Genomic DNA, 26,766 nt, shown 5'->3' with positions numbered 1-26,766 from the left:
ACTTGCTTTTACAGCAATTCCAATCGGGTGCCGGAGGGGGTCCTGACAGTCATTTACCCGACGTCGGGATCCCGACTGCTAAAACACCAACAGACGGGTTCCCGGCGGCCACCAGCTATTCTCCATCATGGGGGGAAGGGACCCCCATAGAGGGAGAATAGAATAGGTGGCGAGCACAGCGAGCCCGCAAGGGGCTTTGTTGCACTCGCCATGCTGTCTGAGTCCTGCCAGTCGGACTCCCGACGTCGGGCTAATGACTGTCGGGATCCCGGATGTCGGAACCCTATACCACACTCTTCCTTCCAACCAATTAAGTCAGAGCTGTGGATCCCTCCACTGTTCACACGACAGTGATATTACCCCTGCGGCCTTGTGCGCAACTGATGACAGTGATATTACCCCTGCGGCCTTGTGCACAACTGATGACAGTGATATTACCTCTGCGGCCTTGTGCACAAATGAGGACAGTGATATTACCCCTGCGGCCTTGTGCACAAATGAGGACAGTGATATTACCCCTGCGGCCTTGTGCACAAATGAGGACAGTGATATTACCCCTGCGGCCTTGTGCACAAATGATGACAGTGATATTACTCCTGTGGCCTTGTGCGCAACTGATGACAGTGATATCACCCCTGCGGCCTTGTGCATACATGCATGACAGTGATATTATCCCCGTGGTCTTGTGTACACTCAAAGACAGCAATATTACTCCTGTGGCCTTGTGTACACATGTATGACAGTGATATTACTTCTGTGATAATACCAGACTGTGTTACTTTTACTATTTGAACATATGCTCTATATGATGTATGCTACATACACAAAATGTGACAAAGACAGCTAAGTATATCGTTAACAATTTCCCATGAGCTCCCCGGAGTCACAGAATAAACTATATAGTGCATGCACACTCCATGCTTTCATACTATAAAAGACGGCTACATTATAGCGGTCACCTTAGGCTGAAAACTCTACAGAAATACCAATTACACCTCTCATCCCTAGATAGAGTAAACTGGGGAGTTTGGACTAACACTGTAAAGGTGCCCACAGACGCACCGATCCCGGCGTGCGTTGTGGGCTTAACTAGCACACATAGCATTGCATCGTATGCCTTGTGCATACGATGTGCATGCGATGCGATGCTAGAAAAAGCTAGTACAAAAAGTATGTGCAGCACATACTTTTTGTACTGTGCGATGGGGTGCCGCGGGAGCGCGCACCCCATCGTATAGCATTGCACCGCCGGGATCGGTGCGTGTGTGGGCACCTTAAGACAGTGTGGCCAAACCGTTCCTCAAGATCTACCAATGGTCCACATTGTAGTCATTACTGTCTAATTTTCAAACATACGGTACTGCATTCATTCCTACTATAGATCCACAGGTTGCCTGAGACACATGAACTGTTGGTAGATGTTGAGGATCAGTTTGTCCACCCCTGCTGTAAGGTATGTTCAGCTCTAGAAGTGTAACATACAATAAACACACATATGTTATTGTTGCAGAACAGCAAAGGAGGATATAAGTCATCCGTCCTACTTACACCGTATACCGTAAATCATCAGGGGATCCAGCTGCTTTTTCCCATGCTTCCCCTGGCCTGATAGGTTGGAGACGGCCTGTACCTCCCGGTGGAAAAGGTAATCCAGCAACGTCAGGGCCATCTTCTCTGCTGTGCGACAGTTAGTGCTGATATGAAGCATGTCGGCCGCTGTGATCGGACATCTCACTCTCATCTCCGCATTGCTATCATCCCCCAGCCAGGTGCCGCTTGGGTAATCCTCTGAGGGAAGAGATGAAACGGGATACAGAATAAGAATCCAGGAGAATTAGCCAGCATTTCTGATTACACAGTGTGAATGTCAGCAGGTTACCGAATAGTATGACAATAAAACTAACAATATCTATATATAGTTGGTGCAATGTATGGAAGTTGTATTATAATACGTTTAGTTACTTGGTGCAGTGAACAGAGGTTGTAATATTAATTTATTACCAGTTTCTTATATAGCGCACACATATTCTGCAGCGCTGTACAGAGAATATTTGAACATTCACATTAGTCCCTGCACCAGTGGAGCTTACAATCTATATTCCCTACCACATGTACACACACACAGACATTCTAGGGTTAATTTATGTTGGGAGACAATTAGCCTACCAGTATATTTTTGGATTGTGGGAGGAAACCGGAGTACCCTGAGGAAACCCACGCAAGTACGGGGAGAATATACAAACTCTGCACTTAAGGCTATGATAACTTACACATACTGTAGGCAATTGGGGGGTGATTCTGGCTGGTTTTCAGAGGCAAACGCCTTCTTTAATGGACAAAAACATTCTGCACTGCAGGTGGGGCAGATGTAATATGTGCAGAGAGTTAGATTTGGGCAGGGTGCGTTCACACTAAAATCTAGATTGCAGTGTAAGAATATAGCAGCCAGTATTTACCATGCACAGAAACAAAATAACTCCCCCAAATCTAACTCTCCCTGCACATGTTACATCTACCCCACCTGCAGTACAGAATGGTTTTGTCCATTGAAGAGTTTGCTTTTGCAAACTAACCAGAATCACCCCCTTGGTGCAGTGTGCAATATATGTGTAGGGTCTTAGTGCAGTGTACGGTATGAATACAGCAACATTGTGCAGTGTATAGTATGTATACAGCAGTGGTCGCCAACCGTATTTGGGGTGTGAGCTACTTGAGAAAAATGAAACCGCTTGAAGAGCTACTAAAAATGTTTTTAGAAAAATCTGCGAATTTCTCATGTGGTCCCCGTACCTGCCTGGCCAACTTCCAACAGATCCCCTCTCCATCTCCCAGTGACTCCCAACTACCTTCCCACTTATCTCTGTGGGAGTGTCATCTGTTCTGATGTATCTCACCAGTGGCTACGGTGGTGTGCATCTTCTTGGTTACCCAGAGCAGCCTTCAGTCTGCTATGGGACAATGACACTGGATCCCTCTGCAGCTGCCGGTGGCTTCCGGGTTCTCTCTTCCTGCCTTGTGGTGGCTCCCCGATTCAGGTCCTGATTTCAGGCACTTAATCCCAGCTGAGAGCAGAACTGCAGCTAGGCGAGCCACCCAAACTATGACCGTGAGCTACAGGTTGGAGACCTGTAGACAGAGACTTTGTGCAGTGTAAGTATGTAGTCGGGGGGGGGGGGATTCAACACTGCTTGGTAAGCAGCTTACCAACACTCTGCCGAACTCATCCCACTCAAAGTGTTGTTGAATTAGGCCTTTGGTGCAGTGTGTAGGCAGGGACTTGGTGCAGTGTGTAGTATGTAGGCAGGGACTTGGTGCAGTGTGTAGTATGTAGGCAGGGACTTGGTGCAGTGTGTAGTATGTAGGCAGGGACTTGGTGCAGTGTGTAGTATGTAGGCAGGAACTTGGTGCAGTGTGTAGTATGTAGGCAGGAACTTGATGCAGTGTGTAGTATGTAGGCAGGAACTTGGTGCAGTGTGTAGTATGTAGGCAGGGACTTGGTGCAGTGTGTAGTATGTAGGCAGGGACTTGGTGCAGTGTGTAGTATGTAGGCAGGGACTTGGTACAGTGTGTAGTATGTAGGCAGGGACTTGGTGCAGTGTGTAGTATGTAGGCAGGGACTTGGTACAGTGTGTAGTATGTACAGGCGATGCAGTGTGTAGTATGTAAGTAGAAGGAAGGAGAGGTGGCATTATAAAACATACTGTAGGAGGCTAATTGAGTGAGGGGGACTTATATACAGGGTAATGTTGGAAAGTAAAAACCACACACACACACACACACACACACACACACACAATGCCAGTGGAATGTGTGTGGCCTAATCAATCTTTGCAGTCTTGCACAGTCTCCAGAATTTGACCCCTGGATGTGCTTCCACCTAGGAACGTATATATAAGACAGTTTGTACTAATACGTAAGTAGAAAGATTTTCTGTGTGACCAAAAATGTTAAAAAAATTAACATCTGAAATTGTCACAAGAATGACAGGAATTAAAAAAACACTGAGATTGTTCTTCCCCTGTTAATTTAATGTACTCATGAAACAAAGTTAATAAGTTACATTTGGTGCTATAGAAACACTGGACATACTCTGAGGGGCACATTGTAAATGAAGCCAGATCCTCATCTGCTGCGCACTGGAGAGTATTATCTGTGCTGAATTCAGTCAGGGCAGAGACACAATGATACACTCTACATGCAAGAGAGGAGGGATAGGATGAACGATACTCCAAACCTGACTGCACTTGTTATCCCATCATCATTACCCAGAGCAGCAAAGGAAGATTCTGTGTTACTGTACGAGGCCACTGATACGTGCAAGTGTAACACTATGAGGCTGCAGTAGCTGCTAAGTGTTACTGTACAAGGCTACAGGAGCAGAAACAGGTTACTGTATAAGGCCATGCACCCAAGCGTTACTGTACGAGGCTACAGGAGCAGGCAAGTGTTACTGTACAAGGCCACATGAGCAGGCAAGTGTTACTGTACAAGGCCACATGAGCAGGCAAGCATTACTGTATAAGGCTGTAGGAACAGGCAAGTGTTACTGTAGGAGGCTGTAGGAACAGGCAAGTGTTACTGTAGGAGGCCACAGAAGCAGGCAAGTGTTACTGTGGGAGGCTGTAGGAGAGGGCAAGTGTTACTGTATAAGGCCATGGAAAGGACAAGTGTTACTGTATGAGGCCATGGGAGCCTGCAAGTGTTATTGTACGAGTTCACATTAGCCGGCAAGTGTTATTGTACGAGTTTTACATGAGCAGGCAAGTGTTACTGTACAAGTTCACATAAACAGGCAAGTGTTACTGATTGAGGCCAGAGAAAGGACAAGTGTTACTGTAGCAGGCCACTGAAAGGACAAGTGTTACTGTATGAGGCCATGGAAAGGACAAGTGTTACTGTAGGAGGCCATGGGAGCCGGCAAGTGTTATTGTACGAGTTTTACATGAGCAGGCAAGTGTTACTGTACAAGTTCACATTAGCAGGCAGGTGTCACTGTTTGACAAGGACAAGTGTTACTGTAGGAACGGGCAAGTGTTACTGTATGAGGCCACGGAAAGGACAAGTGTATGTATGAGGCCACTGGAGTGGGTAATTTCTCTGCTGCCTTTGGAATGGTGGAAAAGTACCACGATAACTCAGACAAAAATGAACTGTGATTGACAATTATGTCTATGTATACACGTGAGGCGTTCAGAAAGATAAAATCCATTTTATGATTCTGCATTTTCGATCTGTCCACTGGATTCCCCATATCTGTTCCTCCAACAAATGGCCAAGTTATCACAAATCCTCCTGCAATGTGCACAGAAAACCCACAACGCGCAGCCAATCCACATCTGAACTGTGCTGTGACACAACAGAGTTTTTATGTAATTTGGGAACTATATCACAATAGTGGATAACATTGTACTTCGTGGCCAGTGAACTGTAACTTAAGATTTTTCAATCAAATTCTTGTCCATCGGAACAATTTTACTGGTATGCAGACTAAACTATCAGGCTACTTTGCAGATCTCAGTGGCCCCCTCTTGTGGAATAGTGTGACTATGCATGTGAGGTCAGCAACATCACGACACATTACAGCCAGTTTCACAAGCTTTGGATTAATGGATATCAATGTCAAGTTGACAGGTCCAAGATATAAAACGGAAAAATACATAATGCACATAAAGTTAAAATGTTAGATGATTTAGTAATTTGACAGAAGAACTGAGAGCTAAATTGTTACAGTAATCTAATTTTGTAATTCTGAAAATCAAGTGGTATTTATTCTAGCAGAGCCAATCAACAGTAACGTAAAACAGAGCAGGAAAATAACAGTTTGAAAGTTCAGACTTCAGTGCCGTTCCCGGGAGGAATCTCGGTCTGAGTTGTCAGGCCGCAAATGTGGCCTCAAGGATATGCACTGCTGAGAGTGGAACAGAAAGACTTTGGTGTACAGGTTACACTGGTCTTTTCGCTAGCTTACATACATAGCCTGGTGACTGGAATCTGTCGTGATGGTGATGCCATGGATTTCCATGTTAGTGTCCTGGCTTTACGGTAATGAGGAGCAACATCTGTGGCCCCAACCACTTCCTAAACAGAAAAATGCCAGATCCTAATCAATGTAAAGCTCCTTTGTTATCAATTGACGAATGGAAATCAATATCACCCTGGGAATCGGCATCTATATGTCTTCTGTACTATTTGAATTCTGTTCCTACAGACCTTAAGCAACATTGGGGCAGATGTATTAAGCCTTAACAAGAGATAAATTCAAGGGTGATAAGGAGAGATAAACATCCAGCCAATCACCTGCTAACTGCCATGTTACAGGCTGTGTTTGAAAAAAGTCAGTAAGGAGCCGATTGGCTGGACGTTTATCTCTCCTCATCACCCTTGCATTTATCTCTTGTTAAGGCTTAATACATCTGCCCCACTACTATCTCTATAGTTCAACCACTGCTCAAAGGAACCAGCAGCCCAGATTATTTGCAGGACACCATATTTCACAACCTTCTCCAGGATCTTCAGAAAGATTATCAACAATCAGCCCAAAAGACATATAGCAAACAAAGATTTCACCTATACGTGGACCACACCCCGCCCCCATGCCAATAAAAATAAACTTTAAATATTTAATGATCTAAACTAAACATTTCCCCTATAAGAAGGATTTTTTTTTTTATCATGTTGATACTCTCTGTTACCACTTTGTCAAATTTGGTCAAAATATTAAATAGCCGATGGCTTTGTGGCCAGACAAGCTACATTATATATTAATATTAGTAGATCAGATCTGGTGAAAATGGAAAAGCTGAAGAAAAATAGATATATTTTGACAAAATTATTGTGTTGTGTCCAAAGCAATTCAGCTTGTAAACCATATAATTTAAGATTCCGAGCCTCAGGTTCCGTGTCTCACTTGGGGTAATGAATCACTGCAAACACTTTAAATCTATCTGCCTAATGGGGCAGGGTGAGGAACCAGCCAGAGCCAATGCCAGCTGCCTACCTGGTTATGGACAGAGCCCAGCCTGACTTTTCCATCAACATTTCCAGTTGGAAAATTACTACTCCCTCAAAAATGGAAAGTATGAAACAGACAGGGGAAAGAACAGTGGGCAGCAATGTTGATGGAACTTGCGGCTTATTTTTGGGTCATCTCCTATTGCTACTGTACAGCTATCGAGCAGATTATGAGCGGAAGGGAACTTAAAATAGCTGCTGGTGTTCAGTCTACATGCCATCCCTAAAAACAAACTTACTGCTGCATTGGGTAATAAAACGTCTCGTCATCTCAGATTCCTGAGCAATGACAGCAGAGCTGGAACACTATAAAAGGGAGAGACTCACAGGCTCATAGTGTGGAGTACGAGTTACATTGAGAGCGCAGCCAGTTGTACAGTCACTGCCGCACCCATTGTGCATGAATACACCATTCACACGGCACCTGGCGCTGACTGCCCTCCACTCTGGTGGATCCACATGACATTTGGACACCGAAGAGCTCTCTGGAAGATTCCTCTGGGTGTCTGTACTGCTCGGCTACGCGCACAGTGCCTACTGTTCATTCATAATATAGAGAGGAAGTGGAAGCGATTCAATAGAAATAGGCTTGTAGCTTTGATGGGCTGTGTCTTTAGAATGGTCGGGGTGAAATCAGGGATCGGTATCGTCCAGTAAGAGATAAATAAGTGGTGGAAATTTGAATCCCACCCTTAGCCGCAGGACTGTCTGATAGAGAACTTCAATGAGCAGGAAGCTCATGCAATTATCTACTGGGGCCTGTTAAACCTTACATGTAACCAGGGCTATTTTTGTGCAGGCTCCAGCAGGAACTGTGGCCCTTATTCTAGTTCACTCTTTCTGACAAAATATTTCTCAGATGGACAAAACCATGTGCACTGCAGGTGAGGCAGGTGTTACTTGTGCAGAGATAATTAGATTTGGGTGGGGTTTTACACCTGCCTCACCTGCAGTGCACATGGTTTTGTCCATCTAAGAAATATTTTGTCAGAAAGAGTGAACTAGAATAAGGGCCACAGTTCCTGCTGGAGCCTGCACAAAAATAGCCCTGCATGTAACGCAACATTCACAGGTGGCAATATGTTTGTTACAGTACAAAGTACCATTGGCGCTTCTTCAAGACAACAAGGTTGTTTCCCAGCTCCTGTCATTTTTCAAACAGACTGTAACATGGCAGTTAGGGGGTGATTGGTTGGTACTTTTAGCTCTTTGTAAAGGTGCCCATACACTAGTAAGATTTATCTTCAGATCTGGCTGGTTGGAACAAAACCTTGGTTATGGATGAGTGACAGTTTGTCAGTTTTCCAGCATTTCCATGCAAATGGTCAACTGTCATTTGCTCTTATCCATAACCATGTTTTTGTTCCAACCAGCCAGATCTGCAGATAAATCTGCGTGTGTATGGCTACCTTAAGACTTCGTACATCTGCTCCTTGGATTGGAAAACTGGTGGTATATAGTATAACGGACACGACTGTAACTGCATAATATGCAAGGTGTAACCATTCCTATCTCCTGATTATAATGGGTTTTAAGCAGTAAGACAGACAATGCACAGGCTATAGAAGCCTGCATGCTTTCAGATGGGCTCCATTTCAAAGTGTCACTGCATGTAGTATATGATGATTAATGCCTGTTTCACATACCAGCACACGCAGGTACACAAGAACATCGGTAGCTTGTACGACAGAAGTGATACCCTAGTGTCACACACCTAAGCACAGCAGAGTGAACTGAAGGAAAGGTTACCAGGATCTACACTTGGACCATGCTTTGTAATACCTTTATTGGTGACGTTGCAAATAGTATTGAAGGGAACGTATGAGATTACAACAGGGCAGGCACACCAGAAGAGGTAACACAAATAATCGATTATCTAGGAAGACTGGTAAAGAACGTGGCAACTACAGCAACAAAAAAATTGTATCGAAAGGCTATATATATATATATATATATATATATATATATATATATATATATATATATATATATATATATAGTACTGATGGCACGATCATAGAAAGTACTGAGGAAAGGGTCACTATTTAAGGGGTTAAAAGGCAAGTAAGTCATATAACAAAGTAATGAGGATGGCAAGTCTGGTGCTTCATTGCATATGGAGAGAATTCAGCAGCAGAAAGAGAGACGTAGTATTGGCACTTTATAGATCATTGGTACGGCCTCATCTAGAACACGGTGTCCAGTTCTGGAAGCCATATCTCCAGAAGATTATCAATACATTAGAGACTTTACTAAGAAGCACAACTGAAACGGTGCATGGCCTACAATACAAAACTTACCTAGAAAGACTGAAAGATCTTAAAGTTTGGAGCATTGAAGGAGGGCATGGGGGAGTGGAGGAGTATATGACAGAGACCCTCAAAAATATCAAGGGTTTTAGCAAAGGAGTATCCTAGGGCCCAAGTGATCATAGTGAGAGCAAGTTCCGTTGTTACGACGTGAGCAAAATTCAAAGAAATCCAAAGATCCACAACTCAAAGACAGGAATGTTAAAGAAAAATCCACAGAACAACAAGCAGGAACACAAGGACATGCACTGAAAATGGAGGGAGGTTAATTTTAATAATTATGACATTGCAGAGAGGGTAGTGAACAAGTGGAGCAGCCTTTCATCAGAGGTGGTAGCGTAGTGTTCATTCTAGCACCCGCCATATTTGAAAACTTCTCTGCCCGGGGTGTCGCTGTCTGCTGTGGTGTTTCTAGCACAGGTCTGGTTTGCATTTCAGTGCTGATATACAGCACTACAGCAGACAGCGACACCCCAGGCAGGGAAGAGAAACTGCATGGGTTTACAAATATGGCTGGTGCTAGAATGAACACTAGTAGAGGCTAATACAGTAGAGGGATTAAACAAGCTTGGGATAGACAAATAAATAAGGATCAAAAGGGGGTTTAACATAACAATATAGTCAAAAAAAGAATGGCCAAGGGGTTCTTACCTGCCCACAAATGGAGGATATTTACTAAGATATAGTAAAGGGAGTTCTATTTCACATGGGATGTTGCTACGGCAACCTATCAGAATCAACTTCATATTTATTAAGCACCTTCTCAAAGATAATAGATAGAATCTAACTGGTTGCCCATAGCAACATCCCAATATATATATATATATATATATATATATATATATATATATATATATAAATACAGCTACAACCCATACATCCACAGCTAACGCAGGAATCTCAGTTGAATGCCTAACCCGCCCCACCACCTCCTCCGTCCCCTGTGCACACACAGATCATTCCCTGGAGCCACAACCAGTCACTACCAGGTGTCTGTACAGAAGAGAAAGAACATTCATTATAACCAAATACAGAACACTGTTTGGAAGCGGACGCGGTGATAGCTTGTGTTACACCACAGCTGAGAGTTTGAAGCACTTCCTTGGTTACACCCGCTCTAGTCATAGTACACAATTTCCCAGGGTTGAATTCGGAAATTGGATCCTTCCATCCAGGCCGATAAACATCTGGAAGAGGAACAACAATGCTTCATCAGGTGGAGGAAGTTGGACCAATTCAAAACGTAAGAAGGCCCGTATAGAGAGAAATCCTCGGGAGAGCGGAGCATTGTCTTCCTCCCATATGCGTAGATCATACAATTAAAGTTTATTTCAGGATAGGCACAAAATGAACAGATGCATGAAGAAGCTGTCTGACCTACGGCGATCCTAGCATGCTCTGCACAACTGTAGTGTGAAACAAGTTCAGGCTCTAAAGCGCTTGATCACATAGGCATAGAGGGCCACTGTCTCAGCACTGTGCAGACAAGGAGGTGTGCAGCCACAGGTAAAATAGAATGCGGTGGGCTGGTACACTATCAAGTATCAGAATGCAGTGGGCTGGTACACTATCAAGTATCAGAATGCAGTGGCCTGGTACACTATAAAGTATCAGAATGCAGTGGGCTGGTACACTATCAAGTATCAGAATGCAGTGGGCTGGTACACTATCAAGTATCAGAATGCAGTGGCCTGGTACACTATAAAGTATCAGAATGCAGTGGGCTGGTACACTATAAAGTATCAGAATGCAGTGGGCTGGTACACTATAAAGTATCAGAATGCAGTGGCCTGGTACACTATAAAGTATCAGAATGCAGTGGGCTGGTACACTATCAAGTATCAGAATGCAGTGGGCTGGTACACTATAAAGTATCAGAATGCAGTGGGCTGGTACACTATAAAGTATCAGAATGCAGTGGCCTGGTACAGTATCAAGTACCAAAATGCATTGGGCTCATCAGATTTGATTAACAAAATAAAATGTTTCCAGCTTTCGCAAGACTTAAAAATAGAAAAAGAAAAAAAGGGGGGTGGGGTGGGGGTGATGGATATAAAATGTACCAGCAATAGATCACTCCTGTTAGTGATATTATGGAATGGAAGGGAGGAGGGAGCCATTACATAAAGAGACAAGTCACAACCAGAGATAACACCGTTTTCCTTATAAAACAACCATACAAACAGGGGTGACTCGGAGGGAGGAGAAGATTGCCGCAGCTCAACCAGGTTACACACGAGTAAGACAATAGAATTATAGGGCTCAGAGCAGAGATATAGCAACAGCTCATGTGTTCCAGGCCACCTGGGGATCTGTAGAATGTGTCGGTTAGGAGTGAATGGAGCACATGTTCAAAAAATGTTAGCACAGTTAGTAATGACTACACCTGTGCGGCAGCTAGGTGGTCTGGGAAAGGTGGACTGTTGGTAGATCTCGAGGACCAGTTTGGCCACCAATGGTTTAGAGCCTTGATGGCTAACCTGGATACTCCAGCTGTTGTTGAACTACACATCCCAGCATGCTTTGCATCAGATTTAGAATGGCCAAAATAGCAAAACTGAATGTGTAGTTTAAAAACATCTGGAGTGTCAAGGTTAGCCATCAAGGGTTTAGAGCAGGCATGTCCAAACTATGGCCCTCCAGCTGTTGTTAAACTACACATCCCAGCATGCCTTGCAATAGTTGTAGCACTCCCTAATAGCAAAACTGTGGCAATGCATGATGGGACTTGTAGTTTCACAACAGCTGGAGGGCCATAGTTTGGAAATGCCTGGCTTAGAGAGTGTGGCACCGTCTCACCCAATGCCTAATTCAGACCTGATTACTGTTGTGTGAAATTGCGATCAGACAGACGCCGCCCAGATAGAGTGTAATCCAGCCCCTTATAAGTCTACAAATGACTAGCGAATGGATCGCTGATCAAAAAATAAATTTGCAACTAACCTACCACTTAACGATTTTCTCAGTCTGTGCAAGTGTGCATACATAGTTACATACTAGTTAAGGCTGAATAAAGAATTGCGCCCATCGAGTTCAACCCTTCTACAACTCTGCAATAGAGACAGGATGATCGAGGCCTGGGCTGACATCACAGACCCTCCCTAAATAAAACACCTGGGCATGCCTGATTTTTTTTCTGACACTGCCAGAAAACATCTTGTTACTACCCCCAAATGGCAACTTCCTGTCAGTCAAACAGTGGGGAGATTGTGATTCATCGCTGTTTTTTGCCACTGTTTGGTGTTGTGTATGCGTGCTGCGATTCAGACACATGTGCATTCATTTGATAATGGATAGGATTGTGAAATCGCACAACAGTGACCTGGTCTGAATAAACCCCATAGTCACATATTCATGCAAAGGGAAATACTGACCCATGGGGGCGGATGCAGGGGTAGGGTAAAGTCATTGGATGTACCCAGCAGAAAGGCAAAAAGAATTACAGCAATAAGTTTCTGGGGGGAAATGAGGTGGCATTTTTCCAAACTGGGCAATAGATGTTTGGGGACAATTGGTATATGAACCTAAACAAACCGATCATGTTTAGGAATGTCCTGAGAGTACAAAAGAACCTAGTTAGAGATAGATCAATATAAAAACCAGGGTTCTGGCTTAGAAAGGAGACAATGCAAGAAAACCTTTGGAGCAGTTAGGCCAACAGGGTTTAAAATGCTGGTGTCACAGTTTGAGCATTTTAGTCAAGACAATGTATATTCTGGTCAGTAGTTTCATTTGCTTACCAAGATGCTGTGAATAAGTCATTGTCCATTGTCTTGTAGACAGAATCCCACTGAGGACAGTTTTTAAGGTCTAGTTCTCGTTTAAGTGTTGCGATACATGTTTGTTATAGTAGTGGGAGCATGAAAATTCCATTCTGTGCAGGGGAGGTGATTAAAAGAAATTGTCTGGTTCTTTCGAATGCTTCAAAGCTTTTAATAAAGAGACGTTAGGACTCAAGCACAATTGGCAGAACATGGGAACTGTAATGTGAAACAATTATTTTGGAGCAGATTCGTTCCTAAGCACAAAAGCGGCAGCTGAGACCTTTACATGACCAGGGCAGCAGGTACCCTGGCAGAGCAGGACTGGCGAGTGACGTTGAGTGCCAGTTCCGCAAGTGGGACCAGCCGTCCGCCTGTGAGACCACTCCACTTCAGAAGGTAACCCTGCTCCACGGGAGGTTTCTGTAATCCCTGAGCTCGCCTCCTTAACCTTTGCACTGAAGCATCCAACACACTAGGACAGTGATTATAATATAAGCCGCAAAGCTCAATAGGTGCTGTGTCAATCACCAGGTCTATGAATTCCTAGGTGTAGAATACGATCAGATAACTAATCGGTTCATCTAACGTAATGAGGTCTGGAGTATTGTATCCTATGAGCATAACACCCTCCTGCGTGTGGACTCTGGGGTCTGCCACAAAGCAATGCATTACAAAGACCTCTGGTATGCTTTGCTAGGTATTGTATAATATGTACAGTATAATAACAGTAATGGTGATTAATAGAGTGGCGTTATTAATGTAGACATGCAAAGTGAAAGCCCGGTGGAATTCCTCTGATAAAGAAATAGGATCTTTCTGTGAACTGCTCTCCATATTGGATCTTATTGCATCTTTTTTTTTTTTTTTTTTTTGCAACTTCAAAAGACCGCTCTGGGATAATGAAAATGTACTTGGAAGAAAGGGAGCAGATAATGAGTATGAAGCGAAAAAGCTGTCAAGTGCGTCTAGCAGGAGGAGACTAGGCAAAGGGCATACAAATTATAGCCACTTATCAGCAAAGACGCATCACACTCCTCTCTGTCTGTCTCGGGTATCAGCAGATTCATCACCACGGAGATCATTCTCAGGGCCCTGCATTATTCACGACGATTAGGTGCTTTCTACGCATTTCACACATTCGTGGACTACAACGGAGGTTACGCTCCACATTTAAAAAGCATTAATTTAATCATTTTAATCATATAGATTTACGTTGGCTCTTCGGTGGTGTTTGAACAATACAATTGGCTTATTTTATCACGCCTTTATGTGGGGGCTTCGTGTAGGTAAGTGCAAAGGTTACTACTGAAGAAACTATACAGCTGTAACATATAACTGAAATAACTGTAACTTATTTTAGTTATAAGTTGGGTCCACAGGGACAACCCCATTACATATACAGACACTTTTATGCTGCTTTCCCACTGCCAAGCCGTTTAAAGAAACTGTATTTTTAAACGGTACAGTATTTAAAACGGTATTAGCTTTCACATTGCAGTAGATTACCGTTTTAAATACCATTTAAGTACCATTCCCATTGCAGTAATACCGTTTAAACCCCTCGTGTCCACTGGTACCTGTCCTGCCCCTCCTCCCCTCATACCTGCCAGCTGGTACCCTCGCATATCTAATGAGCCGCTAATTAAATATGCACATATTTAATAAACGGCTCCGCTGCAGGGACCCCCGCCGATGAAATGACAATCTCCTAATGGACCTTCCTCCGCGTCCTCCTCCTGAGCACTGACGCGTTGCCCGGATCCCCAGTGCCCCCGCTGTCTGTGCACCATCCTCCTCCTGCATGATGCTTTCAGCAATCAGTCTGGGACCTGCCGACCATGCCGCTGCCTACCATGCTGCCCCGCTGCAAGGTACCAGGGGAGGGGGTACCAGGGCAGGGGGGGGAGCGAGGGTACCAGCTGGCAGGTACAAGGGGGGGAGGGGGGGAGACCTGCAGTTGGAAGAGGGCATAATTTCCTAACATGGAAGATAAACGGCTCTACAACAATACTGTCAGAGGAAATGTCATGTAATAGATTTTGTATTTCAATTACAGTAATATGCAATATAAGATGGAAGGCGGGTTGCGTCCAACCAATTTGGCGGTTGGTGGTGGTGAGTGACCGGTATGATACAAGGCTAAGTGGCAGGCAGAATGCTAATACTATAATAAGTGGAGAAGAGGATTCCTATAAAAATAACAAAAAAATAAATATATCAAAAATTTTTTACTGTTACCCTTTGTAAAAAGTATTAAAAAAAGAATTTTTTTCTTTTGGAAAGGAATTTAAAGTTCAGGTCAATTCAGTTTCTTTCTTTTTTTTTTTTACAATGTGTCAAAATCACACATTTTTTATTTTATTTATTGGACCTTTTTCAGACATTTTCCCTTGTAAAGAGCCATATTTCCCCATGTTGGCAGTTAATTTTAAAAAGGGAAACTTTAATTCTGGCCACTTTATTCATGTCACATTCTACTTAATTCAGAAACAGTGGAATGGAAAAAAGTTTGACTGTAGGCCGGGACTGTAGGTTTTGGTTAAACGTTGCTCGGTGCAAACAACTCCGGCATTGCTCACAGGTCCCAACCCAATCTTGAAAACATCAGTGCACCTTGTGTCATAATAACTTGTGTATCAGGTATTGTAGTTTGGTATTCAGTTTGGTTGGAAAAGCAACCAATCAGCTGTAAGCTAGCATTTATAACACATACAGAATAACATGGGCAGCACTGATGGTGTAATGGTTAGCATTACTGCCTCACAGCGCTGAGGTCATGAGTTTGAGACCCACCATGGCCCTAACTGTGCGGAGTTTGTATATTCTCCCCGTACTTGCGTGGGTTTCCTCCGGGTACTCCGGTTTCCTCCCACAATCCAAAAATATACTGGTAGGTTAATTGGTTACCAACTAAATTAAAACTAGAATGAATGTGTGTGTGCATGTACATGTGGTAGGGAATGTAGATTGTAAGATCCACTGGAGCAGGGACTGATGTGAATGTTCAACTATACTCTGTAAAGCGCTGCAGAAGATGTATGCGCTGTATAAGAAACAGTTAATAAATAAATAAAGAAATAACTGGAACATTTGACCCACAGGTATAGAAAGAAGGGACTGGGTGGATCCCAGATGGGATACCCCCAGATTGGGATGGACAGGGAAGCGCTCTGCTTACTCCAGAGTGGCTAAGATTGCTGCAGGAATCCAGTCCAGCCTAGCATTCACCGGTGCCATTCTTAACCAATCCTTATAGAAAGTAATGGGAACAACAAATGCCTTCTATCTGGGGGTGTGGTATGTTTCTCCGAAAGTCATTATCCCGGCTGCCCGGACTCAGACAGCGTGGCCAGCGCAACAAAGCCCCTTGCTGGCTCTCTGCGACGCGAGCCACCTATTCTAGGGAATTCGAGGGAAAATAGCCGACGGCCATCGGGAACCCGGCAGTCAGTGTTTTAACAGTCGGGATCCCGATGTCGGGTTAATGACTGTCAGGATCCCGTCCGGCACCCCTATCTGGATAGGCTCCTTTCCAACAGTATATTTCCTATACTGAGGCTTATTACATCCTCTGAAATGAATATTTACAAGCGTAAACTGTTGATTGAGTGGGATTTGTGTGAGGTGAATGGTTGCTGCAGAATTGTACATAAAACACTTTATCTTTCAATGATGAGGAGATTTCACTCATCTCTGATAGTCTTCCGTCAATCATCTCTGGAAATATGGAAAAGCGAGATGAACCACCTGCCTAGAAAAATATTCCAGGAATCAACGTGTTTTATTATTGAAGCCGTCCTATTTATTTTTATTACAAATCTGGGTGCTATTCGGGGCTCAGCAGAGAATATGAAAACTCCTGGTAGCGGTGTTACTAAGACACAGACTTGCATTAATATTATCAAAACAACTCGTTCCTGGCTTAGAAAAATAAACCCAGTCTCTGGAGCAATTAAATAATATCTTTGGCTGATTTGTGAGTGAATTAAAGATTTATTTAAGAGAGAAAAAAAGGACTTCCACTGGCTTAACAGAGTTGTTTTTTCTTACTGTTACAAAAGTTCAAAGTAGCCAGGCGCACTCTAAAAGAATTCAGACTTAATGAACTTCGGGAACCTGATGCAGCGTATGGAAAATATATCTATAGCTATACCGGCCCAGTGTCAACAGTTCTGGTGGAGAACGGTAGCAAGGAAGGAGTATGTTTCCTATAAACATCCTCATGTGCCAGGATGTCAGGACCACCTTTTGCTGGACGTAATACGGTCCGCTCTGCTGGACGCAAGCCATTGATTCTCCATAGTCACGTGCACTTCTCTTCTCCCTCAGTTTCTTCTTGCTGGGAATAAGCGTCTCGTTCATCAAACAAGGAGCTGGACACATGAGGTTCCACAGCTGTGGTAGAACTACTGTACAGAGCCACAGGGTGCCTACTAGGGCGGAGTGAAAAAACTGAAATTGAGAAATTCAAAATCGGCTAGTGTGGAAAAGTTGTGACTTGACTTGAATAAAAAACGTGCAAAAGCATTTTGATCTGAGTCAACATCTTCTGTTCTGGCAAGAGGCCTGAAGTTTCACTTTTTTGGTGAAAATGACGAAAACTATGAAGATGCTCTGATCTAGTTAAAATTATGTCAGGATGTCTTAGAGTGGTTCATTAATATACTTTAGCATAGTAAAAGAGAGTACGAGATTGTCCTAGTGCAAAGTGACTGACTTTGGTGGGAGAAAAAATCCCTAATAATTGACCCATTTTCATGGTCACAATTGTGAATATTGTGTGTTTTCTCCTGAACTTTATAATAGAAGAAGCACAAATACTCTAAATGGAATTTCGGTGACACTGTGTGAAATATAACACTGCATAATAGCCCTTAATCAGACCTGATCCCAGTACAAATTTGTTCTCAAAATGGGCAAAACAAATGCTGCATTGCAGGTGGGGCAGATGTAACGTGCTGAGAGAGTTCAATTTGGGTGGGGTGTGTTGAAACTGAAATCTAAATGACAGTGTAAAAATAATGCAGCCGGTATTTACCTTGCACAGAAACAAAATAACTCACACAAATCTAAAGGTGGCCATACATCTACAGATCGATTGTCAGATTGGGCCGGTTGGAACAAACAGCTGGTAATATCTGAATGACCGTTTTTCAGCATTTCAAAGCAAATGGTCAACTGTCATTTGCTCTTATCTTTTACCAGGATTTTGTTCCAACCAGACAGATCGGACAATAAATCTGTAGATGTATGGCCACCTTAAATCTCTCTGCACATGTTACATCTGCCCCACCTGCAGTCCAGCATTTTTTTGCCCATTTTGAGAACAAATTTGTACTGCGATCAGGTCTGATTTAGGGCCATTATGCAGTGTTATATTTAACACAGTGTCACTGAAATACATGAAATTGGATTTATGCTGCTCTCTTTGCAGTGCATATACAAAGATAGACAATCCTGTGTATATAAATAAGAAATAACTGTTGCAGTCTGTTATTGAAAAACAGTAACTGTTACAATAAGTATTACAAGTAACAGTGTAAACTGTCTAATGTATAATTTTACATATCACTTCTGTTTATTGACAGAAAAACAGTGTTGCATCCCCTATACTGGGAACATGATTGGGCTGCATTACAGCATATAATTATGCCAAAGATAAGCCAATATATTAACTGTTAAATACGTTGAAGTGTATTATGATGTAATAAATTGTAAGCTTGCAGCAGGGCCCTCTAACCCCCAAGTCTGTCTGTCATTACCCAGTTTGTTTTATCACTGTCTACTATTGTAAAGTGTAAAGGAATCTGCTGAGCTATATAAGAAACTGTAAATGTTTAGGGGGAAAAAAACAAGAACAGTGGGGCAGATGTATGATCCGTCGATATGGGGGAGAAGGGGTATTAGCGCACGTTATGTGCACTGATACCGCTTCTCCCCCATGTATGAAGCAGCCAGCGTGCGGTACAGGACAGAGGCGCTATGCGCCCCTGTCCATATCGGCGCTGCTATCAAAATGATAGCAGGCCGAATGTATGAACGGTCAGCATCGCTGACCGTTCCGCACGAAGCCGGATTTGGCTTCGCCAGCATCAGGCTGGCGAAGCCCTATCTAAACAGCAGGGACAGCGCTGTCCCTGCTGTCAGCTGTGGGCTGCGCTGGGGATCTCGCGTGAACAGCGAGATCCCGCGCATGCCCAGTGCGGCCGGCCGGGGGACAGGAGATAGCGCATCAGTATTAACTGATGCGCTATCTCCAGAAAGGGACATCGCCGGAGGGGGGAGTTAACGCTCCCCCGCTTCGGCAGACAAGATGTTAATACATCTTGTCGATGTCCCTTCCTGCTTCGCCTCGCTATTGAGGCGAAGCAGGAAGTATCATAGCGGCGCGATAAGCGCTGCTATGATACATCTGCCCCATTGATTAAAAAAATAACAGGTTAATCATTCTATGAGTGGTGTCCAGCAGTACATATATGCCAATCACTGTGTTCATTTCTAGGCAGCAGGGCCGTCTTAACAGCAGTGTGGGCACCTGGGCAAAGCAATGCACTGGGGCCCTTACCCATTCTCCCCTCCTAGGGGTGGGTGGTGGTATCAGCAGCAGCTTTGATGTCCCACGGGTGGCAGGGGGTGCTCTATCTTCCATTCAACATATAGGACCTGGAGCAGTAACTTCTGCTAATTACTCCTTTACTGCACAGGTGGTGGGAGGTTGAACACTAATGTGTGGAAGGGGGCACTGAGCTGTATGAAGGGTCCCTTGTAAATGACTTCCAGGGAGGTAGGGGGTGTTTTATACACAGGGGACGGTTGGATAATGGAGTGGGCTTAATATTCGTCATTTTCCGATGGAAGGGCAGCTTGTTTGACTGCAGATATCGCCATTATCTGGAAATAGATTTCTTAGCCTAGTATAAAAACCTAGAGTCCCAACTTTCAGGAGGTGCTGGGAACTTGGGTATCAGAGATCAGGAGCCAGAGCAATCCATTGACAAAAATATAAAACTACACCAGACGTTTGGAGCTGGAGCAGGGACCGGCTACTTGAAGGCTGATATCTCTGGTTCTGGGCATGATAGAGACAAGCCGCTAGTGTCAGAGAGAACCTGAGAAATATGACTGGAAATTGTAATTAACAGGTCGGATGTGGACTGCTGCTTTGAAGTTGGATATCTGCAGTTCCCCAGGGCCGATTTTCAAAATTTTGGTATTCCTGGAAAAAGGGGATCCTCAGCTATCAACATACAGCCCTTATACGCCGGAGGCCCCTGGGCAAGTGCCCATTAACCCTATACAAAAAGACAGCCCTGCTAGGCAGGATTGATCAGCAATACTTATTACAGCATAATGCACTTTAATGTATTTAACTGTTAATATATTGGCTTATCTTTGGCATAATTATATGCTGTAATGCAGCTGCAGGTGGGGCAGATTTAACATGTGCAGAGGGAGTTAATGTGGCCATACATCTACAGATTTATTGTCCGATCTGTCTGTTTGGAACAAAATACTGGTAATGGATGAGAGCACTTTGCTTTGAAATGCTGGAAAACTGCCAAAAACTGTCATTCAGATATTACCAGGTATTTGTTCCAACCAGCCAGATCTGACAATCGATCTGTAGATGTATGGCAACCTTTAGATTTGTGTTGAGTTATTTTGTTTCTGTGCAGGGTAAATACCTGCTGCAATTTAGATTTCAGTTTCAACACACCCCACCCAAATTTAACTCTCTCAGCACGTTACATCTGCCCCACCTGCAATGCAGCATTTGTTTTGCCCATTTTGAGAACAAATTTGTACTGCGATCAGGTCTGATTAAGGGCCATTATGCAGTGTTATATTTTTCACACAGTGTCAATGAAATTCCATTTAGAGTATTTGTGCTTCTTCTATTATAAACACGTTCAGGAGAAAACACACAATATTCACAATTGTGACCATGAAAATGGGTCAATTATTAGGGATTTTTTCTCCCGCCAGTCAGTCACTTTGCACTAGGACAAGCTCGTACTGTTTTTTACTATGCTAAAGTATATTAATAAACCACTCTAAGACATCCTGACATAATTATAACTAGATTGGAGCATCTTCATAGGTTTCGTCATTTTCACCTAAAAAGTGAAACTTTAGGCCTCTTGCCAGAACAGAAGATGTTGACTCAGATCAAAATGCTTTTGCACGTTTCTTATTCAGGTCAAGTCACAACTTTCCCACACTAGCCGATTTTGAATTTCTCAATTTCAGTTTTTTCACTCCGCCCTAGTGCCTACCATTACGCCAAGCCCGCTGAGACGTCCACATTATTAGTGGACTAAGAAGTGAAAATATTCTATTTGACCATTTGCCGTCCAACCAAGATTTAAACTTACTTTTTTTCTTTCTCTCTTGCATAATCTTGGACTGAGACCTTCCATCTGTCATGGAGCAGCCAGCCCTATCATGACTGAGGAAATGTTCCAGAGATAGGCGGACACATAACTCCACATAGTTATGGCTGAAGCTGAGGAGAAGAGCGATCACAGCTGTAGCCAGGACTTAATAGTAGCTGACGAGCCAGTCCGTGCTTTTCTTTTGTGTAACATCATGAGGCAGGACCATAGACTGACCGTTTTGCTCCCTCCAAGTGTTATATCTGACCATAGATACAGAAATCTTCCAGCTTTCAAAATGGACCGGGGTGATGCAGAGAATCTTCATTGGAGGGATAAAATGTTTAGAATATTTGCTGTCATTACAGTATAAGTCTAATGAATGGTTCTAGACGGGCTCAGGTGCAAAAGTTGTTAGTAAACAGGATATCATTGTTCAATATGAACTGGAAATCTTGAATAAAGAAGGTTAGACCACAAACGTTTGTTTGGTCATTGGAGAGGGACACTAGAGTTTGTAGAACAAAAAGTGGCATTGGGATGGGTGGTATGCGCCTTCAGTCATAGGCTAAGATCGCCATTGGTTCATAATAGCAACTGCTGTAAAGTGCTCCTGACCAATACATGGGGTGGTCAAATCAAAAAGCCGATCTCAGACTCGAGTTCCGGATGAGATGGAAGTGACATATCATTTCTGGGCTTCCAGTTTGCCCTACTCCTACTAATTTGAATCAACAAAGTTAGGCAATATTTAGTAAAGGGTCTAATATTTATGTGTATGGTCTTGGGGATCGGTACTCATTTCCTCCTTCTCTCCTGTATCCGTATATTGGGAAAACACTGCAGCAAGGTGATTGGGGGGTAGATCCCACTTCACCCAACAAAGTTTATTACACAGATCTGTTAATTACACAAAGAATGCATCCACTGTCTTGTCCTAAATCACTATTCATGCTATCAATTCACTAGGATCTAATGACATCACTGGTTTCAAGTTAAGTGGTTAACTGCATTCTCCTACATATCCACTTAGCCTGCAAATATGGCTGCACCCATTGTCAGTATCAAAGGTTATAGGTTGCGTTTTACCATGGTAGAGGTGGTTTAGCAAACCCCATCCACTACACAGACATATCTGAAGCTACAAATCTCTTCAGATTTCCCTTGAACTCTCCCAGATATCTGATCTGACCCTGAGCTAAATTTTATTCACTTCAGATACATCCAATTCTATGGTAAACCCCTGACAGCTTCAGATCAGGATTGGTACTTCTTTACTTTCACGGCGCCAGCATGGCGCCGCGCGTACTTCCGGGTTACGCTCGCCACAAACTAAGTCAAATAAACGAAGTTAACGCCATGCCAACATGGATAGTTCATACCTCCACTATCCATGTTGGCATGGAGTTGATTTTAATTAGCGTGGTGAGCGTAGCGAGCCACCGAGCCCGCAAGGGGACTCTGACGCGCGACGCCATGCTGGCGCCATGAAAGTAAAGAAGTACCGAAGGATTTTTTTCGCCAGACCGATCCGAGACTCAGATGCACATCTGATCTGAGGAAGCTTAAAGTCCCATACATTAGTCACCTGATTGTCCCGGCAGCTCCCCGGGAGGGATCACACGCGATTAGGCACTTCATGTGTCAAGTTTTGCATGTCACAAATCGCATGCAATTTATCATATACAACTCCTGGTGAGCTGCAGGCAGAGGGAGAAGGGGGGCAGCGGATGCCAGCGAGGGGACCACGGAGTGGGGATGCTGATTAGCTGAGAGAGGTCCTATTCATTTGTATGGGCTTTTATTTTTTAAGTGCTCCCGCTGGTGCTGCCCGGCTCCCTGGTTTCTATTACTGCTCCCTTTGCCCGGCTCTCAGGTAGCCGGCATCCCCCGCCTGCTGTTGTCCCCCGCCCGGCTCCAGGCTGCACATAAGATTTAGCAAATCTTATGTGCAGCCCGTCCGACCTCCTGACTTTGATCCGATGTGCACTGGACCAGGCATCGGGTCGGATGGGATGTCTACATGTGCGATTTGGGCAGCCCGCCTGACCTCCCGACTTGGGGCCTTTACTCTGAGCAGCCTTTTAATTCCAGGTGTGTTTATTATCATTTTGCATTTCTAGTCAAAGATCATTGAAAAAGATAAAGGATAATCCTGATGAGAATTTCTAGGGGGTAGGCGATACAACGCCACTTAATTTGAATTGTTTTAACACTGACTTTGCATACTTCAACACATTTTATTCACCCAGACTGCATGGGATGCCTCTGCTAGTATTGGAAGTCTAACGAACTGGCACAAGCGACGTGCGATAGAGACTGTTTCCACTATCCAGCAAACGGAATGACAAACCAAGAGTTTATTTCTGCAGAGCAAACATCCCTGGGCTCATCCACTGCTGCCTTGGACCCATAAAGTTTTGGCTGGAGATAAATGCAAATCGTTCGATGGGAAAGAAAAAAGGAAAGAAAAAAGAGATCTGGGAACAAACTCATAAGGAAATTACTGAAAGTTTTTTTTTTATTATTATTTTATTAAGTACTGTCGCTGACACAGCCTTCAGTTTTATCTCAGACACTAATAAACTGTCAACGACTGAAGTGCATCCAGAAAATTCCCTTTTTCTGACTCAGAGGCCAAGGAAGCAGCATAACGGAGAACCTGTATACCTGTCCATTGCCCATTGCTCCATATTCTTAATCACCACATCCTCTACATATCCGGACCGATTTTTAAAGGTTTTGGAAAAAATGAAAATAATCTACAACTCGCCAGTGCAATTCTTTTTTGTTTTTAAACAGTAAAAACAATTTCCTTTCCTTGTTCACTAAAATATGTTCCATGTGAAATCCCCCATTTTCATGATCATCGGTTTTTGCATAAAACATTATTTTTGGCATAAACACAGTCAGTAGAAAATTGACCTGGTTAATCTACAATTATATGCATGTTAGATTTTACTGTTTTATCCATGTTGTTTAAACTTTAGTACACAAAGCAAATGCGCTATAGAGCAAAAGTCAGCAATAGCCAATTGCTACATAAAGCGGTATCAAACCACAGGGTTACTGTGTAACATACTTGCAAGGTTTCCAAAAGAATTAATGCTATTTGGAACAAAAAGCTGGTAACGTATAGGGTGGCCGCTGACTGACTGCGAGAGCTCTCTTAGCCAATCAGCGGTCGGCCTATCCATTTAAAATCTCCTGCCTGCCATGGAGCGGAAGACACCGAACATCCTTGATCATTGTCCCACTGAACCTTCTAATCGTTTACTCAATTGTTCTGTGTGTGGTCATGATCAGAAGTGTTCTTGGTTTCAAAGGAAATTGAACGGATATCTTATTGGATCCGATATCTATCCGTGTGTCGGCACGTTTACAAAGCAACAATGAGGTGCGCTAACATTTATGTTTGGGCAACATAATAGCCGAAGCTTAGTACAAACCTAGAGATTTATCTGTCTGGTGGGAAACAAAATCTGGTAATATATGTGAGCAAATGACAATCAACCATTTGCTCTCAAACACTTGAAAGCAGACAAACTGGTTAAATCCATTTGATTTAACAAATGTATCCAAACTAACGGTTTTGGCCATCTTCCAGATGACCTTTACTCCCATAAAGAGGTGCCACCGGTAGTATGCTGACATCCGGTCAAGCACTCTGAACCCCTTGCGTGCCAGAGAAGCACACAGACAATAGGGGAGTGGCCTGGTAAAAGGGGCGTGGTATTAGCAGGAATCTCCTAATGAATCACTCTGGGAGGGGAGGAGCCCAGCAACCCTACAGATGCTACACTGACCCCAGAGAATAGTGCTTGCAATGTTGTGTCTTCCTCTGTCACGGGAGCTGGGTTCTGCAGCAGAATGTAACACTGCAGCACCCAACTCCCGTCACTGTAGAGAAGCCAGAACTTTTGTTGTCACCCTTGGAGCTTGCACCCCCTTCTGACACCACTGCTCTCATATATTATCAAATTTAGTCTTCAGGCACATGTATGATTTATGTTCATGCATGTTTCTGCTGCAAGTTTGAATCATAGTTCAAAACTGGCCTTAAAGGGGGGCGTAGCTTGGCTGCTGAACATAGCAGACGTGCTGCAGAGAGCTCCTGCATCTACCCCATTTTTATAGCTACCCCACACATCCAGGTAGACTTCAGAGCACAAATACCTGTCAGTCGGATCTCCCTTGACTGTCGCCGGTACGCTGTGGAGCCGGGGGTCAGGTTTCACCCTTCCCTGCAAGTTGCGGTCTACCTGCCTCTCAGAAACTGGGGCCTCAAGTTCCGGATTCTCACTCCCCGGCGCGGCAGTTTGGAGACCCTTGCCGGGTTGTCCCCGCTAGTGGAATTGGGTCCTTCACCAGTCCCCGACGTAGCCTCCTGCTACAGCGACGCTTGGAGAGAGAGCGGGATGGCTCAAGGATGGCGGCCATCTTAGAAACAAGAGAAAGGACATAGGCTCATGCAGCCTATGAGATTGTAAAGGAGTTCCTTTGAACTGCCTGAATCCAACACAGGCTCCTTTTCTCAAAAACCCTACAAACAAATTGCTCTCAGCACATCAGTCTAAGGAGACCGTAGATCCCGCTGAAGGGGACCTACGGAGATATAAAGGAGCCCCTAAGGGTCACCTGAACCCCTGTCGGGGATCTCCCAGGCTGACACGTCTGTGAACAAAATTCCCTCAAGCAGGGGACCCCTTATAGGTGTACCCTAGAAACACCAAGTAATCAAGAATCCATATATCGCCCACAATTATCACCCACCTCAACCATTCAGAAGTAGTCTTAAATAAAGCAATTCTTTCTACATACCACCATCTTCTTCCATTTTTTCTTGCTATACATAAACACACACAGAACACAGGCAGCGCTTTAGCCCACCCAATATTTTTCTGGCATTTTGTTATGCCGGATTGAGAATGATGGAAACACAGCAGTTTTGGCTGTGTTTCCATCAAAAGCAGGTGAATTGGCGGCTCTTCTGTCAATCCACCTGCTTTTCGGCATGTCGAAACATTTCGACATGCCGGGGAAAAAAAACTAAAATTGAATACATCGGAACCCCTTCCGATGTATTCATGTCGAAAACTGCCGTCTTTTTGGCAAGATGGCCGTTTTGACACTAATTGAATATACCAATATAGCTCTTACACTGCTATACATAGGAGACAATTCACAATGATCTTTTTCCTTAACTTTCTATTCACTGTTACACTAATATGTAGCATGGTTCGATGGTCTAGTGTTATTTCCTATGTTTTTGCCAGGCACCATCACTATGTTATTCTTTTGTCCACT

At 43.7% G+C, this 26,766-nt stretch overlaps 1 protein-coding gene across 2 annotated transcripts in view; it reads right to left on the bottom strand.

The window, feature by feature from the left end:
- BANP (BTG3 associated nuclear protein) overlaps positions 1-26,766 on the bottom strand; it is a 441,607-nt gene that overhangs the window by 261,040 nt on the left and 153,801 nt on the right. Inside the window, exon 7 of one of the 2 annotated variants that reach the window (XM_083165122.1) lies at positions 1,549-1,788. In XM_083165122.1, coding sequence (XP_083021248.1) covers positions 1,549-1,788 — 240 coding nt within the window. Of the gene's footprint in view, positions 1-1,548; positions 1,789-26,766 lie in introns of those variants that run through there. The other variant, XM_083165121.1, reaches the window with a different exon arrangement.

Source organism: Crinia signifera, chromosome 11 (genome assembly GCF_055691185.1).
Source record: "Crinia signifera chromosome 11, ASM5569118v1, whole genome shotgun sequence".
Classification (NCBI taxonomy): Eukaryota; Metazoa; Chordata; class Amphibia; order Anura; family Myobatrachidae; genus Crinia; species Crinia signifera.
Note: the sequence above shows the minus strand (reverse complement) of the source record. Positions and strands in the feature narration are given on the sequence as shown.